We start from the raw sequence: 27,167 nt of genomic DNA, 5'->3' as shown, positions 1-27,167 counted from the left end.
CTTCTCATCTAGGCTCATTGTCCGTGCCTCCCCTTGCTCCTTGTCCCAAACTCTTTGCTGAGCCAGTGCCAGTTCTTCCCCCACACTCTAGCCTCTTTCCAGATCTGTCCCCCAGTTCTCCACTGGTTCCCAGGCTCAGCCTTCTTGCCCAGCCAATCCTCCTAATTCCCAGACCCAGTCTCTACCACCCCCACCAGCCTCCAGGCCTGGTCCACACCACCAAGGCTCCTTGTCCAACTCTACTCCCCCAGCCTTCTCCTGCAACACCCTAGGTCTGTTGTCTCCTTTTCATTTGAATTAAATGTCTCCTTTTCATTTGAATTAAATCGCCTCCTCCTCCACACTGTCTGGGAGAAATCATTGAAAACACAGGAGAGGCAGGCTCTGTGCTCCCAGTTCCACTGTTTGGCCCATCCTCAGCTCAGAGCAGTCATTACTGGGACAGGCCTGTTTTGCTCCAATAGCCCTAGGCTGGAGAGAATGTGCTCAGTCATTCATCGGAGCTGTGAGGGGATGGAGAATGCTCCGTTGCTCTGCAGGGATCATCCATGCATAGTACGCTCAATGAGGATGGAATCTTCAGAGATTTTAGCTGTTAAACTCTAGCAAGTCTCCACAGGGCATGTGTGAAGTACAATTTCTTAAAATATTCCAAAGGCTTATAAATTGGCCAAATGTTGGTGGATTTTTGATGGAGCAACAAAAGACACATTCCTGACACAAAGGTCACCCCCCCCTGCCAAATTTCAAGTCCTTGTTCCAAAGAATGGGGGCAGTAGAGCTGTTCAAAGAAAGGGTTACCAGAATTTTTTAACATAGGCAAGACAATGTATTGCTCCCTAGACTCATTCTTGCAAATGGCTGAACTGTTTTGATTGAAAATTTAAAAAAAATTACAGCTTGAGTCAGACATACAGATAGAAAAAGTTAGCCTGAATAATTAAAGTTTGGCAAAGTTATAAGCAACTGAAAATAGGGTCTGATAATGTGAAGTATCAAGCAACTTTAATTAGAAGTGACACTACCAGCCCCACCTATAATAAATAACTAATATGGTTGCTAAAATCTTTCCAAGTAGCTTTTTCTCATTTACGGTTAGTTAGATTTTTTATTTTATAAAGTATTACAAAAGGATCACATTACTAACCCTTCCTCCATGGAATTCTATGTTCCCCTAGTTTATTCTTTTTTTTTTTCCTCAATGTGGGTGAAATGGAGAAAACTGGTTGTTTTTTTCTTCTCAGACATAAAACAGGAAGCTTTTTAAAATTATTCATATAGGAGACCTGTTAACAAAACAAATTTTATTTTAATTAAACATGTCATTATAATCAAGAAAATGAAGACTTGTGGCAATAATACAGCATATATTACTTTTTCCTATAAATAATTAGATATCTATATACTTTTTTACCGATTTGACAAAAAAAACCCTCCTTTTTTTTTGTGGGCTGATACTCCTTTTTTGCAAGACTATTTGTTACTAGGCAGAGTCTCTCTTTGCTTGGCTAGGTGCATACTTGTTCCAACCCCACACCTCTAATCCTGAAAAAAATTCCAGCTTTTAGTCTAAACAACTCTTCACTCATCATATGTTATACCAAGATGCATTCCTTTGCAGTTTTTCAGTGACAAGGGCACTTTATCTTTAGCAGTGTGAGCAAACAAGGAGCCCTGAAGAACAGTTTATGATATTCTCAGCTTTTTAAGTGAATACAGTGCTTGCTTGTAAAACACATTTGAAGCTCACACCCTTATTTATCCACAGAACTGGTACATGATACACAGTAGCAATTCATGACACGGTGTCATGCAAATGTGTGTAATTCTTGACCTACTATTTCCAACTCTTGGGTGAGAGGTGGTTTTTGTTTCTGTGCCCACTGGTATTCTGGCTTTTTTGCTGAGACTGTCATACAAGGATGCCAATTGATACTAACTGAGGTGATGCATTTTATGATGTAGATACCAGCCAACTGGAAATTGGACTGAAACTCATTTCATGTACACTGCCAAACAGCTATCAGATAACATTTTTCTCTCACTTCTCAAGTGAGCCAGATCCAAACTAGTGACCCACAGTTAGTTGAAAAGGATTGGTAATGAGAAACATAACCTAAATTATCCAGTGCACCAGGCTTATCATAGAATCATAGACTCAAAGAATATCAGGATTGGAAGGGACCTCAGGAGGTCATCTAGTCCAACCCCCTGCTCAAAGCAGGACCAATCCCCAACTAAATCATCCCAGACAGGGCTTTGTCAAGCCTGACCTTAAAAATATCTAAGGAAGGAGATTCCACCACCTCCCTAGGTAACGCATTCCAGTGTTTCACCACCCTCCTAGTGAAAAAGTTTTTCCTAATATCCAACCTAAACCTCCCCCACTGCAACTTGAGACCATTACTCCTTGTTCTGTCATCAGCTACCACTGAGAACAGTCTAGAGCTATCCTCTCTGGAACCCCCTTTCAGGTAGTTGAAAGCAGCTATCAAATCCCCCTTCATTCTTCTCTTCCGCAGACTAAACAATCCCAATTCCCTCAGCCTCTCCTCATAAGTCATGTGTTCCAGTCCCCTAATCATTTGTGTTGCCCTCCGCTGGACTCTTTCCAATTTTTCCACATCCTTCTTGTAGTGTGGGGCCCAAAACTGGACACAGTACTCCAGATGAGGCCTCACCAATGTCAAATAGAGGGGAACGATCATGTCCCTCGATCTGCTGGCAATGCCCCTACATATACATCCCAAAATGCCATTGGCCTTCTTGGCAACAAGGGCACACAGTTGACTCATATCCCGCTTCTCATCCACTGTAACCCCTAGGTCCTTTTCTGCAGAACTGCTGCCGAGCCATTCGGTCCCTAGTCTGTAGCGGTGCATGGGATTCTTCTGTCCTAAGTGCAGGACTCTGCACTTGTCCTTGTTGAACCTCATCAGATTTCTTTTGGCCCAATCCTCTAATTTGTCGAGGGCCTTCTGTATCCTATCCCTACCCTCCAGCGTATCTACCTCTCCTCCCAGTTTAGTGTCATCTGCAAACTTGCTGAGGGTGCAATCCACGCCATCCTCCAGATCATTAATGAAGATATTGAACAAAACCGGCCCGAGGACCTACCCTTGGGGCACTCCACTTGATACCGGCTGCCAACTAGACATGGAGCCATTGATCACTACCCGTTGAGCCCGACAATCTAGCCAACTTTCTATCCACCTTATAGTCCATTCATCCAGCCCATACTTATTTAACTTGCTGGCAAGAATACTGTGGGAGACCGTGTCAAAAGCTTTGCTAAAGTCAAGGAACAACACATCCACTGCTTTCCCTTCATCCACAGAGCCAGTTATCTCGTCATAGAAGGCAATTAGATTAATCAGGCACGACTTTCCCTTGGTGAATCCATGCTGACTGTTCCTGATCACTTTCCTCTCCTCTAAGTGCTTCAGAATTGATTCCTTTGGGACCTGCTCCATGATTTTCCCAGGGACTGAGGTGAGGCTGACTGGCCTGTAGTTCCCAGGATCCTCCTTCTTCCCTTTTTTAAAGATGGGCACTACATTAGCCTTTTTCCAGTTGTCTGGGACTTCCCCCGATCGCCATGAGTTTTCAAAGATAATGGCCATGATATTCTGTAGGTCAGTCAATAAGATATTTGAAAGCTTGAACACATGATTTAATGCACATATTGTACCTTGGGCTTTGCAGAAATGGTGCAGATGGGTTCAGAGGCAGAAGATCCATCCTCGTTGCCAAAATGTTGTAGCAACCAGGCAAGGTACTAACAAACTTCAACAGGACTTTATTTTTAAAGTGGAAACCTGTTTACCAAGCTGCTGCTGCACCCTCGGTAGCTCTCACTCTGCCTCCTCAACTCCCCCCCCCCCCCCGTTTCCTGTCCTTTCAGACTCCCAACAGCCAGTGCTCCCAGTTCTAATAATTACAAGCAGCATCTAAACACCACATATGTTTCAACAGTAAGATTGTAAACAATGTCTCTTTAGACAAAACATGATTTCAAGTCTTTAGATAAGAATTTTTTTAACAAATATTATTGCCTATATGTTTCATTTAAATTTATTCTTACTTATGTCGTTTCCCATGTAATTTAGTTATGTCAACAGTGATATGCATTCCACTATCTTCTGTAAATTAATTGCTGGATTTTCTTTCCATTCTACGCACAAAAAAACTAAACTATACCAAAGGTAAAACAAAACAAAACAAAACAACAATTCAGACTTATGACAATGATGTAAGAAAACATATGACTGTGTTTATTTTACACAATTCATTTAAAAGATCATAGTTACTAATTCCTGGTAATGCCAAATTTACACTGTTTCTTTTTTTTTTCTCCCAGTATACCCTATGTCTTATTACTTGTGAAAGGTGCCAATTTACTGCCAAACTCAAACTCCCAATAATGTTGCCACTTGTGATGTGTTATAGGACACTTATCCAAAAGGAACTGGACTGAGATCACCAACTTGTTTCATAAAAAAGCCTAGCATGATGGACTGTTGGTCACTACCAAACTGGATTAGTTTAGAAGTGATAGTATAAGGTTCTATGTCTTATAACCAAACTTCTAAGCCGTCCATTTCCCTCAGAGAAGCATTAAAAAGTAGAAACATACATAGGTTTGACACATAGGATAAACAGGACAGAATACAATCTCTTTCAAGTAAACTAAAGTACAACAATTCAATAAGACACTCCCGTCCAGTAAAAGAAATTCTACAGATTTATTTAAGTAGAGTATCATTAATCAATGGATTATTTTTTCTATTTGGAACTCAGAGAACACGTTGTTCAGCAACATCTGTAGGTCATCATAAATTTGGGTTTAAGGTTGTGTGTAAAGTTAAATTATAAAAGTCAAAATACACCAAAACTTAGACTCAGTAGTACCTTACTCATGGAAAGAGCCCCATTGATATGAGTCAGGGCTGCAGAATCAGGCCCTTAGTGAGGAAGCAGTTACAACTATATTTTTAGGCATTCTTGGCACAAAAATGTGGTTTAGTCATCACAGCCAAAAAGAACAATGAAAAACTGTATTTTTACAGTTCAAATACCTCAAGTATAGAATATAACCTGTTTTTCACTAAATAAATACTTTTGTTAATACTGTTAAGATTACAGAAATACTACTTACTCTGAAGACATCAAGCAACAATTTTCCCTACTGTATCATTATACCCAAATAATTTCTAATGGAGAGTTAGGCGGTAAACATACAATCTATATATACTCTTAGAGTCATGATTCCTTTCTTGTAGGGGTTAGGCCCAGATGCAGCTAGAAAATCACAGGAACAACACTACAATCCACAAAGCCTGAGTTAGGTGCCTAGGCTCCCTAAACACTAACGCGGAGACATAGGCAATCCACAAAAGCCAACACACTAGGCAGACAGCCTCCTAAGCTAGCCAATGGGAGATGCAAACAAGAGAAGTGTGTCCTAAGTCATGCCCCTCTCTCAGAGATTGGAACCTAAATCCGAGCTGCAAGGAGGTGCCTATGCCTTTAAAACACTTTCAGTAACAGAACACTTTCAGTATCAGTAGCATTGCATTTATTTCACTGGTTTTGTAAAATCAGACAAAATGCTTGCATATTTCTACATTATATCAACAGACTGATGGCAAGTACATACTTGAGTTTGATTCTTTCTCCTGGAGTTTCATCAGTTCTTAATGTGATTCAGTTAGCTTCCTATATGACTTCTGAAATACTCACAAATTTTCACCATTATCACTAATATTTCCTTTGAATACCACAGGATGCTCTTCTCAATTTAAACCATTTGTTCAGAATTCTGGCACTACTGCTTCACTGCTTTATTAGATTGATAAGTTTGCCGTCATCATGTTCATATTCTTATAATATTTTTTCTCTTTCAAGAAATTATAATTTATGTCTATGATTATTCTGGAGCAGTCTTAACATTATCAGATTAGTATTTTACTTCACAGTTCTAATCTTCCACAGTACTAAGAAAATACAATTTCCTGAACAATTTAATAGGTGCCATAACTTAAATTAATAAAGGATGTTTTTATTTAGGAATACATTTTAACTAGTTAAAAACAAAAGTTAAACACAACTTGATAAGAAACAGTACATACTTTTTCAATTAAAAATCATCATAAATTTGAAGTAAGACATTTTAAAAGTTCAATAAAAGATTCGGCAATAAGGAAGAAAATATGGAATAGCATTACAAATTGCTCACTGTAAAACTTGTGGGGCATCAACACTATGCCGAATAACAAGGTATAAAAGTAAAGAAAGCATGTCCTGCTGATAGGCATTGAATTTGAAGATGTGTGCACAGTGTCTCTACAACAACTAAGTGATGCATGGTATAAAGCATCTTTTGTGTTTGAGTCCAACTGATGCAGAAGTATTCAGAGGCTGAAAAGCAAACTTGAACACTACAAGGTCAATGGTTGTTACATTCTTTTACAACAAACCAAGCCTAAATTTGACTTCGAGTGTTAACCCTGGCTTGGGAAGCAAGTGCTGGCAGTTTATGTTGGTGGTTTGGATTCTCTGATTAAGTTGTACAAGAAAGAGAGCAGAGACTTCTCAATAGCCTAATCAAGGTTGGAATCTTATTATGACATTCTGAGTTTCCCAGAGCAACTAAATTGTTAGTAAGACCCTTTCAGGAGGCTGGTGGTAAGATTTTTTAATATCAGGATAACTAACAAATAGTAATTTTTCTGGTTAATAATTTGTTTTTGTAATATTTTCTTTTACTGTATGTTTGCAACACATACGGAGGTGATAGCCACATAAAGTGCACAGCAGGGCGATAATTAGTTTATCCTGCTCCCCCAAATGTCAGAAGATTGAACAGTTTCAAACAGCCATTAGCTTTTATAATCCATCTTACTGGAGAAACATTTCCTCCTTCCTCTTAAAGGAAAATTCCCCTCCCCCACCCCAGAGTATGCAAATTCACAGGGTAAGAATCAATTCTCACTGAATAAACTGAAATACATATTTTGTAAATAATCAGTATTTCTGAAACTAGTGGTGGAGGCAGCCATTTTATTGAAAAGTAGTGTCATCTGCAATAATGATGACTGTGATCTGCAGTAATAATGGCTTAACAATCACAAGAACTATTTCAATATGTATAAACATTAAATATATATGTTCTAAGGGAACTGAAAAAAAATGTACAACCTTACACCAGGCTCCAACAGTAGTAATGTCAAAAATGACATGTTCTCAACAAAATGTCCACCTCTAGCATTATTCTATAAAATGTCAATCTTAATTAACTGTGAAAAAAGAATATTTTATAGTTCATTTGCGATTAAAAGTGTTTTTACCTCTTAAAATGTAAATGTTAGGCTAAGGAAAATTAGTGCAGTTCTCCTTTCCTTCTCTCTAATTCTTAAAATCACTTTTTATTAACAGCTCATCTACATTTGTTGTAAACTAAATGTTTAATTTTGTTACACTTTTTAAAGAGAAACAAAATGCTAATTGTGTGTACCGACACTAACCTAACTATGTCCATTTATTAAACCATTCAACTCAAGATTCTTAGGGCAGTGCTTTTAGAAGACTTCTGTAAATCAACATAAGCAGAACTAAGATTGTAACAGAAGCAAAAACTCCAGTGGCTAATTTCAGAGGAAGTTCTGTTAGCATCAGTGGAATTCCACTTGCTGGAAGGGACCTCGGGAGGTCATCTAGTCCAACCCCCCGCTCAAACAAAGCAGGACCAATCCCCAATTTTTACCTCAGATCCCTCAATGGACCCCTCAGGGACTGAACTCACAATCCTGGGTTTAACAGGTCAATGCTCAAACCACTGAGCTATCCCTCTGTACAGCTGTATTTGGCCTCAAGAGTCTGACTCATCAACACTTGTGGAAGAATCATCAGCTCAAGTTGTTTGAAATTCACTGCACTTTGTCATCACATTCTCACTGTTTTATGGAGCTTTCCATTCTGACCTGTGCTGAGGATGATTAATATTGAAAAAAAAAAACATGCCATGTAACAGAAAAAATATGTAAAAATTTAAAATACTATACATTTAGAAAAAAGAAAAGGAGTACTTGTGGCACCTTAGAGACTAACCAATTGGTTAGTCTCTAAGATGCCACAAGTACTCCTTTTCTTTTTGCGAATACAGACTAACACGGCTGTTACTCTGAAACCTATACATTTAGAATAGTACTTTTCATAGACTTATGAAATGACAAAATGCCTTAGATTCTGGGCCTGAGCCTCATTTACACTAAGGCCCTGACATGTTAAAAGAGTTTTAGCGTGGTATAAAGAACTTTACTACAAATGAGAATCAGGTCCTCTATGTGATCATATCATCCACCACTAAAATGTATCTATCTCTGGAGTGCAAACCAAGCAACCACTCTGCTGAAAGACACAACCTTCAGCCGCAGTTTCCTCTGTGAAAATTTCCTTTTCCAAAGTTCAGAACTTTATTTATTTATGGGCATTTCTATGGAGATTTGCTATATTCATTCTAGACCAGTGCAAAAAGCACTGCTAGATTAAGGGATCAGTGACAGTTTTAAAGTTCAATAACTCACATACGATCAGAGCTAGAAATTAATGCTGTATATCATAGGCAAGTTTTTTCCACTGTTACATATCATGTGTATCTAGCGCCGGCAAGTCATAGAATCCTGGAACTTGAAATCATATTATTCTGGCTACTTGTTTGCTTTTCCTTTCACTTCCACTCCCTTATTTCAACACGTTATTAAGCTAAAATTAGAGTTGTATACATCTGAAACCTTTGAACCTATCATTCAAATGTTATAACCCATTGACTGAAAGGCCAAACTCCCACAGATCTTGAAGAAAGAAGGATCACACCAATAAAGCATTAACCGTATTACATGTTCACCAGATATTACCTCTTAAAATCATCTTAAAATCTAACTGCAGAAAACAGTAAAACGGTAATAAGAATGATCTGATTTTAAGGTTGGATATCTCAAACTACCAGGGATGGAAATACAGTGTGAACTTCTCTAATTACTGCTCCTAGACCAGTGACCAGAAAGGAAAGGGCTAGATCTATGGCTTTCACTGGAAAACTGATGACAAGGAAAGATTGTTTAAGGCTATAAAACTGGTTATTAAAGGAGCTCTGTGTCAGGTCCAGGATAAAAGAAACACAAAAAGCTAGAATCAGATAAGGAACTTTACAGGCAGTATCAGATTGTTGGCAATTGACAAGTACTTTTCCTGACTCTTGGGGTGCCTGCAGCTATAATTGGAACCACCTCTGGTAATGTATGATTTTTTTTTTTAGTTCAAATTAACAAGATAGATGGTTTAAAAATAATCAAAATAACATTAAGAAATTGTTCCACATGAAATTCATTCAGCAATTATATTTAAAGTTGTAATATACAACCATATTTACTGTATAAAGAGAAGCTATTTTGGTTTTAACTCCAAAAAGAAAAGACTCCTGATTCTCTTCTATGAGGAGGAAAACTACAGTTACGTGCAAAAGTGGGACAGTGGCATTCTATGTAGTATCTGACAAAAGTAAGAAAGCACAGAGAAAGCAGGAAAACAGAGAAAATTCTATTTGTTAAAAGGAAACAAATATGTTCTTCTATTTGTACAAGTGGGTTTTCTAATGCTCTTTTGTATCACAGAATAGCAGCATTATACCTTTAAACTGTGTGAAAAGATATGAAAAAGATATTTAAATAATGGAAGTGCAATGAATGGCATGTAGTTTTTACAAAATTGCACAGCACTAACAATTAACATAGTATAATATTTAGAGCTATAGTATGTACATTAAACATTAGCATTCCTGTCTTTATCATCCATTTGTATCACACATCAGCATTTTACATTATTTGTTCTGGACATGCAGAAAGAAAGACAAGATGTGAGGGGTGTGGTTTAATTAGGCCATAACTTTATCAGCTTATTTCACCTGGGAACTATCCAGCAATATACTGTGCAATGCAGGTAATGATTCCTTCCTTAATCATTTCTACCTGGTAGAGGACTGCCATCATCCTTCCACAGCTGTTCCCCAGCCATCTGCTGGGACCTCACCACCCTTTCCTTACTTCTTTCCCCCCTCTAAGTCTAAACAAAGACCATTCTGTCTTTGAGGTTGTAGGGATTGCAATATAGCTTGTAAAACAGAACCTTAAATGTCAAGAACAAAGTTTTTCAATAGATGCTCTTTATTCTTAACAGATTTTCCTGGAATATTTAGAATGATCCTTGGTGCTATATGCAGAGTTCAGATTTTTCTGAAAATAGTTATTAAATTAATATTTAATAGTACACTTACTTGTTTCCCAGATGTAAGCTTTTTGTCGTCAGTATTCTGTTCTGGTTTAATGATGTGATATATAAAGCTTTTACTATCACATACTGGAAGTGTGCTTTGACTGTAAATTTGTTTTGCTCCATCTCTGATATAATGTCTCTGCAGAAGAACTTCATCCAAAGGAATTTTGCTGTAAAAACAGAACTTCTGATACTTTAGTTCACAGTAAATAAAAATGTAGGTACTTCTGAATGACTGAATAATCCAGACAGTTGATTCTTTTATTGTTACTAAAGAACAAAGTGAACCACAATACTTATAATTTCCTCCTGTACATCATTATTACTTAAGAAGAAAGAAAAAGAAAGGGAATTATATGCCGAAAACAATGTTAATTAAATATTTAGATTGAAACCTTATTGACATAAATGACAGAAAATGCACAGTTAAGATTGCCACTTCTAACTTAACTTGGTTCCCTAGCTGATATATGCAGTAAAATAAGATATTTTACAACATACAAAATAAGAAAAGCTGGAAAGGCCCTGGAGTTAAATGCAAGTCTCGCAGTTGTATTAAGAACAGGAGTACTTGTGGCACCTTAGAGACTAACAAATTTATTAGAGCATAAGCTTTCGTGGCCTACAGCCCACTTCATCGGATGCATAGTATTAAGAGGGTCTTCAGAAGGGAAAAAAGCAAGGAAAGGTGTATTGTGCTGATTGGCTGAGGTGAAAGAGAAGTAAGAAAAAGGCCTATAAAAAAAGGCTGCAGGGCCTAACAAATTAATCCATGTTAAATTCCATTCAGGTCAAGATTTTGGAAAAAGCTTTGTAAAACTGGGTCTTTAGAAGTGGTGTCTAGCTGTATAGATATTACCTAAAATTTTTATTAGCTAAACTTGTAAATCAAATACATTAATTTATGTTTTTGCTAGTTAAAATATAAATTTTGATATACACAATGGATTTCTGACTTTTGGTGCCACAAGTACTCCTTTTGATTTTTAAATGACTCTACAACTCACAATTCCATGCTATATATAATTAATTACATTTAGGTTTGGCACAATTAGTTTTTTTGATCATTTTGACTTCTAAAATTTATTTTTAAACTTTTTTTAGATTTTTAGCTATTTCAGTTTTCATAGCTATAGAAAGTTAGGGGGGTATCAGAAAATAATTTAGTGACAGACACTGAGATTCAAAAAGTTAACATTTTACAACCACTAAAATGTTAACACAAATTGTCAAAATCACATCAAAATATACAAATAAATATCCTTAAATCTAATTCTAATAAATTCTCAAGCAGCATTTTTATAACTTTGCCTGTCTGTAAATTTTGATTATTATCAATGGAAATATTTTTGTCTATGTATGTATAATGAAAATCAATGTTTACAGATAGTTACCAAAAAAAATCTAATCCTTCCAAGCTTAATTATATTTACATTCACTTTAAGGATACTTTACACTGTCAAAAAGAAAAGGAGTACTTGTGGCACCTTAGAGACTAACCAATTTATTTGAGCATAAGCTTTCGTGAGCTACAGCTCACTTCATCGGTGTGAAGGGGCTGTAATGTAAATGAAACTCAGACTCACTGTGTATTGTAAACATGAGCTCCTTTTCCCAAAGCTGATCCAACTCCCACTGAGATCAACTGAGAGGTTCCCCTTTGATTTAAATGGATTTGGGCCCTAAATATAGGGTTCTCTTCTCTTTGTTTCAGGCCCTATATTGTATTTCTACCTGTCATGTGGAAAAGTCAGCCTGTTGTCCAACCATGACACTGTACAACTCAGAAGATAGTAGACAATTTCAAATGCATATGTAAGGCTACAATTCTGTCAGGGAGGTCACAGATTCCATGACTTTCTGGGATCTCCAGGACTTCTTCTGGGACAGGGCTGGAGCAGCTGTCAGCCCCAGGCAGCCTGAACAGCTGACCAATAGTCAGCAACAGGCCACCAGAACAGCGATCCCCAGCCCGCCAGAGCAGCAGCTGAAGTGGGGTCTGACCTTGATGCAGGAGCTGCCATGGGGCTGAAGCAGCTGCAAGCCCTGGCAGCGTTTTGTTTGTCCCTCCTCCCGTCACAGGCTTCCATTAATTTTTGTTTATTGCCCACGACCTGTCCATGGCTATTACTAAAAATACCTGTGACAAAATCAAAGTCTTATGCATAAAGCCCAAAGTGTTGTTAAATTTTATTAATAAATATTTTGATAACAACTCACACTCTGAAAGCAAGTCCCTGATCCAAATTCAGTGTCAATTTACATCCCCGATCTAACTAACTAGGAAAAAGATCTCCAAATAACTGTACAAATTCCAGTGATATGATATGTTGTGAGTTTTCTATTTAATGCATTGAACAAATCAAGAAAAAATATATTTACCTCTTGTAACAGGGTGCAGGGTTACAGTTTTGAACTCATTCAAAAAGGACATTTTCAGAGGAACAGGCTTGAGACAAATTAATTTACATCTGTGGGGAATGAAGAGGGGATTTGGAAGGGAAAACGTAATATTTATGTTGAATCATAGGATCAGCAAAAACAAGCTTTTGCTTGCCACTGGTTTTCTTTTTATAACAGAGGGCAAATGGGGGCACCATCCACTATCACTGACTTCAATGGGATTTTGTATCAGCACTTAAGGTTATGTCTTCACTACAAAACAAAATAATTTGTATTTTTACATCAAGAAAACCCTAGTGGAGACAAGGGATAAGAAGTCTTAATGTCAATGTAGCTAGTCAAAATCAACTCCCAAAACCCTCCCACACCTGTGCAGTTTTAGCTTCTTCTGATCTTCCCTCTTACTTATTTTGCTTCCTTTTCTGTCGCTACTTCCTTTACCCAAAATAAGCAAACAGAAAATAACAAACCAGTAACCACTTTGTCTGTTCTCTAGCCACCACACTTAAAACTCACTTAAAATCACTACCAGTATCTCAAAGCAATCAGCTGTGCACAGAACCTGCTTGACTACACCACTGTGACTGGTTGGATCACAGAAACCCCCTGGGAGTTGCCTTCTGATGTGCCAAGACTACTTCTGCCCCTGCTTTCCTGCCCAGTCAGCTTAGGACTTCAGTGCCCTGCCTGGTTTGAGCCAGACCCACTAGCCTGCTGCAAACCCAGACCCAGGTCTGAACCACATCCCCTAACAGCTGTAGGCTCAACGGAAAGCAGCTTAAAGAAGTGTTCCTGTCTTTAACACTCAGATACCCAACTCCCAATGGGATCCAAACCCCAAATAAATCCGTTTTACCCTGTATAAAGTTTATACAGGGTAAACTCATAAATTGGTCGCCTTCTATAATACTGATAGAGAGATATGCACAGCTGTTTGCCGCCCCCCCCAAGTATTAATACATACTCTGGGTTAATTAATAAGTAAAAAGTGATTTTATTAAGTACAGAAAGTAGGATATAAGTGGTTCCAAGTAGTTACAGACAAAACAAAATGAATTACCAAGCAAAATAAAATAAAACACACCAGTCTAAGTCTAGTATAGTAATACAAACTGAATACAGATAAAAGAAAAGGAGTACTTGTGGCACCTTAGAGACTAACCAATTTATTTGACCATAAGCTTTTATGAGCTACAGCTCACTTCATCGGATGCATGGTAGTGGAAAATACAGTGGGGAGATTTTATGTACACAGAGAACATGAAACAATGGGTGTTACCATAAACGCTGTAACAAGAGTGATCAGGTAAGGTGAGCTATTACCAGCAGGAGAGCGGAGGGGTGGGGGTGGGGAAGAATTGCCACTATTAGATCTGCCATGTACATTGGCCAAACTGGACAGTCTCTACATAAAAGAATAAATGGACACAAATCAGACGTCAAGAATTATAACATTCAAAAACCAGTCGGAGAACACTTCAATCTCTTTGGTCACTCGATTACAGACCTAAAAGTGCCAATTCTTCCCTAAAAACCTTCAAAAACAGACTCCAAAGAGAGACTGCTGAATTGGAATTAATTTGCAAACTGGATAAAATTAACTTAGGCTTGTATAAAGACTGGGAGTGGATGTGTCATTACACAAAGTAAAACTATTTCTCCCCCCCCCTCCCCCCACCACCACTGTTCCTCACATATTCTTGTCAACTGCTGGAAATGGCCCACCTTGATTATCACTACCCCCTCCCCCCCTTCCCCCCGCTCTCCTGCTGGTAATAGCTCACCTTACCCGATCACTCTTGTTACAGCGTGTATGGTAACACCCATTGTTTCATGTTCTCTGTGTATATAAAATCTCCCCACTGTATTTTCCACTATATGCATCCGATGAAGTGAGCTGTAGCTCACGAAAGCTTATGCTCAAATAAATTGGTTAGTCTCTAAGGTGCCACAAGTACTCCTTTTCTTTTTTCGGATACAGACTAACATGGCTGCTACTCTGAAACCTGAATACAGATAAAATCGCACCCTTAGAGATGTTTCAATAAGTTTCTTTCACAGACTGAAGCTGGACATCTTGCTAGTCTGGGCACAATCCTTTCCCCTGGTACAGCCCTTGTTCCAGCTCAGGTGGTAGCTAGGGGATTTCTCATGATGGCTCCTTCTCCTTGTTCTGTTCCACCCACTTATACATCTTTTGCATAAGGCAGGAATCCTTTGTCTCTCTGGGTTCCCACCCCTCCTTCTCCGTGGAAAAACACCAGGTTAAAGATGGATTCCAGTTCAGGTGACATGATCACATGTCCTGTGAGACCCCCAAGCCTTCATTCCTCCCAGCCTGACTCACAGGAAGGCCTGCCTGCAAACAGAGCCATCCACAGTCAATTGTCCTGGTTGATGGGAGCCATCAAGATTCCAAACCACCATTAATGGCCCGCACTTTGCATAACTACAGTAGGCCCTCAAGAGTTATATTTCATATTTCTAGTTTCCGATACAAGAGTGATGCATTTATACAAATAGGATGACTATATTCAGTAGATTATAAGCTTTGTAATGATACCTTACAAGAGACCTTTTGCATGAAGCATATTTTAGTTTCATTATATTCACACTCATACTTTTATAAAATACTTTTATAAAATCATATAGAGAGCGTCACACCTCTGGACATAGTTTTTCAGGTAATAAAGGTGAGGTAGTATCTGACTGAAATATCCAAAGAAGGACTAGAACAAATTGATAAATTAAGGAAGAACAAGTTACAATGCTCAGATAGTTTTTAGCCAAGATTATTGAAAGAACTTAAGAAGGAAGTGGCTGAGTTGCTAACAAAAATAAACAATCTCTTATTAAAATCATCTGCTATACCGGAGGGCTGGAAGATAGCAAATGTTCTACCTATTCTTAAGGCACAAGTGGTGATCCTGGGAATTACAGACAAGTGGGACTTACTTCAGTACCAGGTAAACTGGTTGAAACAATCATTAAAAGCAGAATTATAATATACCTAGATGATCATGATATGCTAGAGACAAAAAAACCAGCTTCTGATAAGGAAAAAAAAAAAAGCCTCACTACTTACTATTAGAATTTTCTAAACGCATTAACAAAATAGTCTGTAAAGGAGAACTGGTTTATATAATTTACTCGGATATACACAAAACTTTTGTCAAAGACTTATTAATGATCTGTAACAGGCAGGAAGTAGCGAGGTGGCAAAACTTGCAGATGACAAAAAATTATTTGGGTTAGTAAAATCGACAGAAAACTGTGAGTAACTTCAGGGGGACCTATCGAAGATGTATAAATGGACAGCAGATGAATTTCAGTGTTGATAAATGCAAACTGATGCATATTTGAAGAAAAAATCTGAACTATTCATAAACTTTACCAGTTTCTAAATTAACTCTAACAGTTTAGGAAAGAGCTAGGTGTAACTGTGTCAATGAACACCTCGGCTCAATGTAAAGTGGATGAATTTAAACCGAAATAATTTAAATCACTAAATTTAATCATGATTTAAAACAACAAAACAACCTTGATTTAAATAATTTATTTTAATCTTTTCTTGCATTTGTACTTTTTAGTTACTTTCCTAACCTAAAAATGTTGATTCTCATTGGTTGGTAACAGTTAAAACATGTTGATTTGCAACTAAATATAGTCTTTACACTCATTTTGGTACTTCTTTTTGCTAACCAACAGGACACGCTATATCAATACATCTTTATTTAAGCAATTACATAGCTTAATTTACATTTATTCAGATTCTTAATTTTTAGATTTTATAAATTATGTTAGGAAATGGAGAATGATGCATTTCTTATTTATGAGATGATATTTACTTTTTTTACTCATAATTTGTGTCAAGCATTTGGATGGAAATAGAAATTCAATTAAAAATGAACAAAAACAGCATTTTCAAAAAAAATTATTAGTTAAATAAAATTACCTTAAATGTGTGGGGTATGTAAGGGGGAAAAAAACATATATCAAAACATGTTTTGCATTTGAAAACTACCTGATTTAGTAAACAAAGGAAGTGCTACAGGATGCATGCCCCACGCCCTGCATGTTACTATGCAAGCAGTCCTCACACACACCTGTGTAGTTTCACCACAGTGTGCTTTATTTACAATGTCTTGTATAGTTTTGTGTCCCCACAGCATAGGACTTGTCCCAAGCTTCACCCTACTTCCTATACAAAGGGCTGGGGGGTTCCCACCTGTCTAAGATCCTGGGCTTTGTTGCCCTTCCTTTTCCTTCTGCCTTCCTGTCTCCCTTTTAACTGACCCCAGCTGATGAGCTGGATTCCCTCGTTAACTGGTTAATCAACCAGTCTTTAAGCAATTATCTCCCAATTTAGCCCATGGGGAGAAGTTTACAGAGTGATGAGTCAACCTTAGGCTATTCCTACTCTGTCATAGGAAGTATTAGGCTTATTTTGTTGCTCTTTTGACCAGAAGGTTGACAGTTGACATTTGGTCACCGGTTGGATGTTAGTCATGGTTTCTTACTTAACAGGGTGGATCACATGAAAGTCATCTTTCAGAGTAACAGCCGTGTTAGTCTGTATTCGCAAAAAGAAAAGGAGTACTTGTGGCACCTTAGAGACTAACCAATTTATTTGAGCATGAGCTTTCGTGAGCTACAGCTCACTTCTGAAGTGAGCTGTAGCTCACGAAAGCTCATGCTCAAATAAATTGGTTAGTCTCTAAGGTGCCACAAGTACTCCTTTTCTTTTTATGAAAGTCATCATTTTCCACCCAAAATATGGACTGGCAACTTACATAAAGCAGATCAACAAATATGTGATTCTACTTCCTACAGCACACAAAGAACCAATTGCAATCTCTGTGTGCATAAGCAAACTAACCATCATTAATGCATATAAACCAGCTGGTACATAGTGGCTTCAACCAGCTCCGCAGAATGCATAGGAACCCTGCTATATTTGTGGGCAACTATAATAGTCACCACATGCAATGGGGCTATGCCGGAAACAACACTGGAGGGGAAGAACTGACACACCAAGTGTTGGCAAATGATATGTTCCTCCTTTTTGATGCAAAACAGTGCATCACTTTCTATTCTACAAGATAGGGCAGAGGATACTGCCCTGACCTGACTTTCATCTCTAACGATGATACAGGCACACCAATACCTGCATCGTGAATTGTCCTCAATGACTTCTAAACAGCCAGCCCAGACCAGTACTGACTCGTATTGGCATTCAAATCCCAGTTCTCTTTTAAAAACTGGTGGTGCTCTGGAATTTCAAACAAGCATACGGGACCACTTTCACTATGACTGTGAACAATACAATCTCCCACGTTCCCCCAATGCCGAAGACTTTGGATGTTTTACTGTGCTCCCAATCTCCACCACAAAGAACAACATCCCCCGGAGACAGATTTCATTGCAAGCTCCTTGCTGGACTGCAGAGAACCAAAAGCTCCTCCACAAATATGACAAGTGTAGAGACCCAGATATTCAAAAAGCCCTCCAGGCATCACTGGATGCAGCAAGGCAGAAACAGAGCTTGAATGTGTAGAAAGTCTAAACTTCACACACTTGATCAGATGCACCTAGAACCTTCTGAGACACCTGGGGGCTGCAAATCCCACACATACCACTAGGCTGCAGGTGAAAGCCAACACCATCACTGCTAAACTTTTGTGGACATCAAAATAGCCAGTGGACAAACAGTATCACAGACAAATCCAGCATCAACTTTGGCAGGTGAGATGTCCACATGTGCTCCAGCGTCCCAATAATCTGAACCATTCACAAGTAAGGAGATCAATGCAGCCATGAAATTGGGAAAAGCAACAGGAAGAAATGGTATCTATCCTGAGTTTCTATATAATCTGGGTCCACTGGCATGGAAATGGATAATGATGGCATAATGAGTGGGGTCCCACAGGGATCAGTTCTGGGTCCAGTTCTGTTCAATATCTTTATCAATGATTTAGATAATGGCATAGAGAGTACACTTATAAAGTTTGTGGATGATACCAAGATGGGAGGGGTTGCCAGTGCTTTGTAGGATAGGATTATAATTCAAAATTATCCGGACAAACTAAAGAAATGGTCTGAAGTAAATAGGATGAAATTCAATAAGGATGAATGCAAAGTATTCCATTTAAGAAGGAACATCAGTTGCACCCATACAAAATGGTAAATGATTGCCTAGGAAGGAGTACCACAGAAAGGGATCTGGGAGTCATAGTGGACCACAAGCTAAATATGAGTCAACAATGTAACACTGTTGCAAAAAAAGCGAACATCGTTCTGGGATGTATTAGCCGGAATATTATAAGCACGACACAAGAAGTAATTATTCCATTCTACTCCGCACTGATTAGGACTCAACTGGAGAATTGTGTCCAGTTCTGGGTGCCACATTTCAGGAAAGATGTAGACAAATTGGAGAAAGTCCAGACAAGAGCAACAAAAATGATTAAAAGTCTAGAAAACATGACCTATCAGGGAAGATTGAAAAAATTGGGTTTGTTTAGTCTGGAGAAGGGAAGACTGAGAGGGGATATGATAACAGTTTTCAAGTACATAAAAGGTTGTTACAATGAGATGAGAGAAAAATTGTTCTTCTTAACCTCTGACGATAGGACAAGAAGCAATGGGCTTAAATTGCAGCAAGGGAGATTTAGGATGGACATTTGGAAAAACTTCCTAAATGTCAGGGTGGTTAAGCTCTGGAATAAATTGCCTAAGGAGGTTGTGGAATCTGCATCACTGGAGATTTTTAAGAGCAGGTTAGACAAACCCCTGTCATGGAAGATCTAGATAATACTTAGTCCTGCCATGAGTGCAAGGGACTGGACTAGATGACCTCTCAAGGTCCCTTTCAGTCATACGATTCTGTGATGCAGCTTTTCACCAACATCCTGGAGAGCACTGAAATCCCCACGGCTGTTACTCTGAAACATGTGTGGAGAGATGCTAAGGTCATACACTCCTAAAGCCTGCAAAACTGCAGATCACCCTTCTAATGATAGGCCATTGTCCCTCTTAAGCACCATGAACAAGTTGATGGAGTACATGATTCTGAACCAAGTCAGGCCCACTGTAGATGCCAGCCTACCCAAGGAGCAAGCTGCTTTTCAAGCACACACAGAAGTTGCTGCAACCGGGTCCTGGTTCTCACTACAAACATTGAGGCTGGGTTCTAACAAAACTCAAGACTCAAAACCCAAGATCTGTCAGATATGACACAGTCTGGAAGGATGGTCTGCTACTGAACTGGCCAAAGTGATCCACTGTGTGTGGCTTTTCAGGCTGCTGAACACTATGCTTAGCGGCCGAAGGATATGTGTTTACCTTGGAGGTCAAACCAGCAAACTGTGCACTTTGAATAATGGGATAGCACAAGGCTCTGTACTTACTCCGACACTCTAGATACATGAGTGATATGCCTGAAATGATAGCACAGAAGTTTGCATACGCTTATGATTTGTCACCTGCAATTAAGGCCTGTAGTTTTAAAGAACTTGAAGTGATCCTTATATCTGACCTTAAGATCATGGAGGAGTACTTTCAAAAATGGCAGCTGAGACCAAATCTGAGCAAATCAGTAGTCTCTTCTTTCCACCTTGACAACAGAATTGCACAAAAACTCTGTCAAGTTTTGTGGTGAAACTGTGTGTTATGACCCAAAGCCAACATATCTTGGTGTCATTCTTGACCACACACTGACCTTTCATGACCACCTCAAGAAAGTAGCCTCTAAAGTGAAGACTTGTATCAACATTATTCAAAAATTAGCAGGAAAAAGCTGGGGATCAACTGCCCCAATGCTACAAACGTCAGCCTTGGCCCTGGTGTACTCAGTTGCAGAGTACTGTGCGCAGGTGTGGACAAGAAGCTGCCATACCCAAGTTGTGGATAGGCATCTGAATCTGACCATGCGAATCATCACGGGAACTTTAAAATCAACACCTCTACAATGGCTTTCTGTGAGAGCTAATAACAAACCTCCACCTATCCACTGAAATATAGCCACAGTAAAGAACTTAAACACACCGAAGACTACCCAGAACTTCCCATCGGCAGGTTATGGATAACATATCTCAACAACGCCTGAAATCATGAAAACCACTATGGACCACACGTGAACACCTCATGTCTCTGGATCCGGCCAGGGAATGACAAAGTGTCTGGATCTCATCTACCATTTCAAACAAGCACATTATTACTGACCAACAAGTTGTCCTCCCGGTTTCCACCTGCCATGGATAAACTTTCAAATGAAGAGAAACTGAAAAGATTGGAACTGTTTAGAGAAGAGATAAATAAGAGGGAACATAACAGAAGAATTCACATAATGAATGCTATAGATAAGGTAGACTGAGCACTCATACTCATTTTCATAATACAAGAAAAAGGAAACATATGATGTAATTTAAATACTACACATTCAAAACTGATAAAAGGAAATGCTTTTATTTTAAAACAATGTATAATTTAGCCTGTGGAACTCATTGTCATAAAATGTTATTGATGTCAAGTGCATAGTAGGATTCAAAAAAGGTTTGGACGTTTATATGAAAAATGAAAATATCCAATTATATTAGATAGGATTTTTAAAAAAGAAAAAGGCAGAAAGGGATATACATCCTTGTGCTTCAGGGAATAACCCAACTCTAACTGATGGGGTGGTTGGGAAGAAACTTCTCCTGTGGGTGAGTATTCCATAATTGAGCATTTCAGTGTTTCTTGAATCTTCTTCTGAAGCACCTGGTACAGGCCACCATAAAAGACAGATGGACCACAGGTCCAATACAGCATAGCAAATCCTATGTTCCAACAAAACACTGGGTTTGTTATTGTAAGGTCATCCACCATTCTAATTTAATTTTTTACTTGTGTTTCTTATCTAATTGAGAAAATTTTAAGCCTGACAACTTTGACACTAGCCCTTTAAAAAAGAAGTTGGGGGTGGAATTTAACTATAAGAAACACTGTTTGAAAGTGATCCTCAAATCTTAAGGAAACCCTTGTTGGTCACAGTAATTACTTAGTACAAAGAATAAGTGTATAATTTTTAGAATGTAACATACAGTCCTTTAAAAAGATTGACAACACATTATCTGCAAAGGGCTTCATATTAACATATTAATGAAAGAGTTTTCAAGCCATTATGGAGACACTGAAGTTTTTATGGTAATATGTAATGTGCCATTAATAACCTGTAAAATGCATAAGCATGAAGGACAAAATTTTGAAAGGTTTATACTTTGAACAGCTATTAGTTTAAGAGCGTACAGCTTTGCTATTATGTGTTTAGGCATTAGGGTTACTTGTCTCTATCTGAAAATGATTAGGACATTGCAGCCTCTTCACAGCATTTCTTTTCCAGAATAACAATAAGAAACCCATGCAGAAAATGCTGAAAAGCAAGTAAAAGCAGTGTCCTTTTGTAATAGAGAGTGAAATTACTTTAAAAAAATACAAAACTGTAATAAATAATAAAATCGCACATTTTGAGGCAAAGACTTGAAAAAATGTACAGGTTTTGAGAGCAGAGGAATGAAAATATACAGCCCTGGTATGTTCTTTAAGCTCCCAGTGTAGCTCATTAGTGATGTGCAGTGCTACTGTAATCTGTGTTGGGTATTTACTAGCAGAGATGGATTACACTGCAAAAGAGTATTAAATTGTATGGCCTTTCTCAGGGGCATAATGACATGTGAATGATCTCTCAAGCACAACTTTAAAGTGGGCTGCCTTCCTACCCTGCCTCTTCTCTCTTTCCACCTCTTATAAAAGATGACAATTTACTAACTCAAAATGTGTTACATCCAACACAGGGGAATTCTGTATTTGACCTTGTCTTGACAGATAAAGAGGAACTGATGACAGAACTAAGAATTAGCTGCAGCAGCACAGGAGCGAGCAAACAGAGCTGTAAACAGGGGAGTTTGAGTGGGGGTTCTATTGGAGGAGAAGATTAACAGGATTTAGGTGGGAAGGCTGTGACAGATACAGAGGCAGCAGTGGGAGTGATCCAGGTAGTGCAAGACACAATGAAGATGACTGGATGTGGAAGCTGCAGTATGTACAAGATCCTGGAGGGGGTACCTGGAAAGAGTTTTGTCTGCATGAAGTGCCGTCTGATAGAGCTGATGGAAGAAAAGATACGAGGATTGGAGATGCAGGTGGAAAGTCTGGTTGAGTTTAGAAGGGGGTTCGAGTGGATTATGGAGCAAAGACATGAGGTAGCTGAAGGGAAAAGCTCAGACTTGCAGTTGGAAGCAGGACTGAAGAATTCTGAGGGGAGACTGCTGGGTGAAGAAAATAGACAGTGGAAGCATTTGACTAAGAGAACCAGGCAGAGGAAAAGATGGGCTAGTGAAGGAGAAATAGAGCTCAAGAACAGGTTTGCAGAGTTGGAAAATGAAGAAGGGGCTCAGCAGGTGGTCACTGAAGGTGGAAGGGCAAGGAAGAAGAGAAGAGCAGCTAGTCCTAAAGGAAAAGGGGAAGAGTCAATGGAGATTACACCAAATATGAGCCCCAGGAGGATACAGGATGGGTTGAAGAGAATTACAAGGGAGAATAGGAATGGAAAGAACTTGCAGCCAGAGGGAAAAGGGGATAGACCGGAGAATGGCACCGTCACCAGGAAAAGGCAGGTCTACGTGATCGGGGACTCCTTACTAAGAAGAATAGACAGGCCTGTAACCAGAGCTGATCCAGAGAATAGAAGGGTGTGCTGTCTTCCAGGTACTAAGATACGGGATGTGGACCTGAGGTTGAAAAGGATCCTAAAGGGAGCGGTAAAGAATCCCCTGATTGTCCTTCATGTGGGAACAAATGATACCGGTAGATTCTCGCTGGAACGTATCAAGGGAGACTATGCCAGGCTGGGGAAGACACTTAAGGAAATCGAGGCTCAGGTGATCTTCAGTGGGATTCTGCCTGTTCCTAGAGAAGGGCAACAAAGGTGTGACAAGATTATGACTATCAACAGATGGCTCAGGCAGTGGTGCTTTTAGGAGGGCTTTGGGATGTATGGCCACTGGGAGGCGTTCATGGACAGAGGTTCTCTTGGGATGGACTTCATCTGAGTAGGGAAGGAAATAGACTTCTAGGATGGAGGCTGGCACAACTGATTAAGAGAGCTTTAAACTAGGAATTTGGGGGAGATGGTTGGGAGATGTCCAGATAATCTCCACGCCAGATTTTAGCATTGAGAGGGAAGAAAACAAAGTAAGAAAGGATACAACCATGGGTAGGAGAATGAACTTAAGGAGGAAGGGCAGTGTGGATACCAGTCTAATAGGTCATACCGGCTGTAGAATGTCCGTGCCTAATTGGGTAAAGAATTTGAGCGAGGCCAAACAGCAAAAGTTAAGATGTTTGTACACCAATGCGAGGAGCCTAGGTAACAAAATGGAGGAACTAGAGCTACTGGTGCAGGAAGTAAAACCAGATATTATAGGGTAACAGAAACATGGTGGAATAGTAGTCATGACTGGACTACAGGTATTGAAGGGTATGTGCTGTTTAGGAAAGACAGAAATAAAGGTAAAAGTCATGGAGTAGCATTGTATATCAATGATGAGGTAGAATGTAAAGAAATAAGAAGTGATTGAATGGATAAGACCAAGTCCGTCTGGGCAAAAATCACATTGGGGAAGAAAACTACTAGAGCCTCCCCGGTGATAGGTTTCAGAGTAGCAGCCGTGTTAGTCTGTATTCACAAAAAGAAAAGGAGTACTTGTGGCACCTTAGAGACTAACCAATTTATTTGAGCATAAGCTTTCGTGAGCTACAGCTCACTTCATCGGATGCATTCGATGAAGTGAGCTGTAGCTCACGAAAGCTTATGCTCAAATAAATTGGTTAGTCTCTAAGGTGCCACAAGTACTCCTTTTCTTTTTCCCCTGTGACAGTACTTGGGGTGTGCTATAGACCGTCGGGATCTAATTTGGATATGGATAGAGCCCTCTTTAATGTTTTTAATGAAGTAAACACTAATGGGAACTGCGTGACCATGGGAGACTTTAACTTCCCAAATACAGACTGGAGGACAAGTGCTAGTAATAATAATAGGACTCAGAATTTCCTAGATGTGATAGCTGATGGATTCCTTCAACAAGTAGTTGCTGAACCGACTAGAGGGGATGCCATTTTTTATTTGGTTTTGGTAAGTAGTGAGGACCTCATAGAAGAAATGGTTGTAGGGGACAACCTTGGTTCAAGTGATCATGATCTAATTCAGTTCAAACTGAATGGAAGGATAAACAAAAATAAATCTGCGACTAGGGTTTTTGATTTCAAAAGGACTGACTTTCAAAAATTAAGAAAATTAGTTAGGGAAGTGGATTGGACTGAAGAATTTATGGATCTAAAGGCAGAGGAGGCCTGGGATTACTTCAAGTCAAAGCTGCAGAAGCTATCGGAAGGGGGGAAATCCCGAGAAAGGGGAAAAAATTCATAGGCAGGAGTTGTAGACCAAGCTGGATGAGCAAGCACCTCAGAGAGGTGATTAAGAAAAAGCAGAAAGTATACAAGGAGTGGAAGATGGGAGGGATCAGCAAGGAAAGCTACCTTATTGAGGTCAGAACATGTAGGTATAAAGTGAGAAAGGCTAAAAGTCAAGTAGAGTTGGACCTTGCAAAGGGAATTAAAACCAGTAGCAAAAGGTTCTATAGCCATATAAATAAGAAGAAAACAAAGAAAGAAGAAGTGGGACCACTAAACACTGAGGATGGAGTAGAGGTTAAGGATAATATAGGCACGGCCCAATACCTAAACAAATACTTTGCCTCAGTCTTTAATAAGGCTAATGAGGATCTTAGGGATAATGGTAGCATGACAAATGGGAATGAGGATATGGATATGGAGGTAGATATTACCATATCTGAGGTAGAAGCGAAACTCAAACAGCTTAATGGGACTAAATCGGGGGGCCCAGATAATCTTCATCCAAGAAAATTAAAGGAATTGGCACATGAAATTGCAAGCCCATTAGCAAGAATTTTTAATGAATCTGTAAACTCAGGGGTTGTACCGTATGACTGAAGAATTGCTAACATACTTCCTATTTTTAAGAAAGGGGGGGGGGAAAGTGTTCCGGGTAACTACAGGCCTGTTAGTTTGACATCTGTAGTATGCAAGGTCTTGGAAAAAATTTTGAAGGAGAAAGTAGTTAAGGACATTGAGGTCAATGGTAAATGGGACAAAATACAACATGGTTTTACAAAAGGTAGATCGTGCCAAACCAACCTGATCTCCTTCTTTGAGAAAGTAACCGATTTTTTAGACAAAGGAAACACAGTGAAATCTTACCTAGATTTCAGTAAGCCATTTGATACGGTGCCACATGGGGAATTGTTACTTAAATTGGAAAAGATGGGGATCAATATGAAAATTGAAAGGTGGATAAGGAATTGGTTAAAAGGGAGATTACAGCGGGTCATAGTGAAAGGTGAACTGTCAGACTGGAGGGAGGTTACCAGTGGAGATCCTCAGGGATCGGTTTTGGGACCAATCTTATTTATTACTGACCTCGGCACAAAAAGTGGGAGTGTGCTAATAAAGTTTGCGGATGATACAAAGCTAGGAGGTATTGCCAATTTAGAGAAGGACCGGGATATCATACAGGAGGATCTGGATGATCTTGTAAACTGGAGTAATAGTAATAGGATGAAATTTAATAGTGAGAAGTGCAAGGTCATGCATTTAGGGATTAATAACAAGAATTTTAGTAATAAGCTGGGGACACATCAATTAGAATTAACAGAGGAGGAGAAGGACTTTGGAGTATTGGTTGACCACAGGATGACTACGAGCTGCCAATGTAATATGGCCGTGAAAAAAGCAAATGCGGTCTTGGGATGCATCAGGCGAGGTATTTCCAGGTAGAGATAAGGAGGTATTAGTACCGTTATACATGGCACTGGTGAGACCTCATCTGGAATACTGTGTGCAATTCTGGTTTCCCGTGTTTAAGAAGGATGAATTCAAACTGGAACAGGTACAGAGAAGCGCTACTAGGATGATCCGAGGAATGGAAAATCTGTCTTATGAAAGGAGACTCAAGGAGCTTGGCTTGTTTACCCTAACCAAAAGAAGGTTGAGGGGAGATATGATTGTTCTCTATAAATATATCAGAGGGATAAATACCGGAGAGGGAGAGAAATTATTTAAGCTCAGTACCAATGTGGACACAAGAACAAATGGATATAAACTGGCCATCGGGATGTTTAGACTTGAAATTAGATGAAGGTTTCTAACCATCAGAGGAGTGAAGTTCTCAAAAAGCCTTCTAAGGGAAGCAGTGGGGGCAAAAGACCTATCTGATTTCAAGATTAAACTCAATAAATTTATGGAGGAGATGGTATGATGGGATAACACGATTTTGGCAATTAATTGATCTTTAACTATTCATGGTAAATAGGCCCAAT

At 39.0% G+C, this 27,167-nt stretch overlaps 1 protein-coding gene across 5 annotated transcripts in view; it reads right to left on the bottom strand.

Annotated features, from left to right (window-relative positions):
* Positions 1–1,104: 1,104 nt before the first annotated feature.
* Positions 1,105–27,167, bottom strand: part of LRRIQ3 (leucine rich repeats and IQ motif containing 3) — a 68,166-nt gene continuing 42,103 nt past the window's right edge. For all 5 annotated transcript variants that reach the window (XM_037907943.2, XM_043552829.1, XM_043552827.1 and 2 more), the window contains 2 exons: positions 10,331–10,499; positions 1,105–1,286 (listed from right to left, as the gene is read on the bottom strand). In XM_037907943.2, coding sequence (XP_037763871.1) covers positions 1,143–1,286; positions 10,331–10,499 — 313 coding nt within the window. In that variant the 3' untranslated portion in view covers positions 1,105–1,142. The remainder of the gene's footprint in view (positions 1,287–10,330; positions 10,500–27,167) is intronic.

This window comes from Chelonia mydas, chromosome 8 (genome assembly GCF_015237465.2).
Source record: "Chelonia mydas isolate rCheMyd1 chromosome 8, rCheMyd1.pri.v2, whole genome shotgun sequence".
Lineage (NCBI taxonomy): Eukaryota > Metazoa > Chordata > Testudines > Cheloniidae > Chelonia > Chelonia mydas.
Note: the sequence above shows the minus strand (reverse complement) of the source record. Positions and strands in the feature narration are given on the sequence as shown.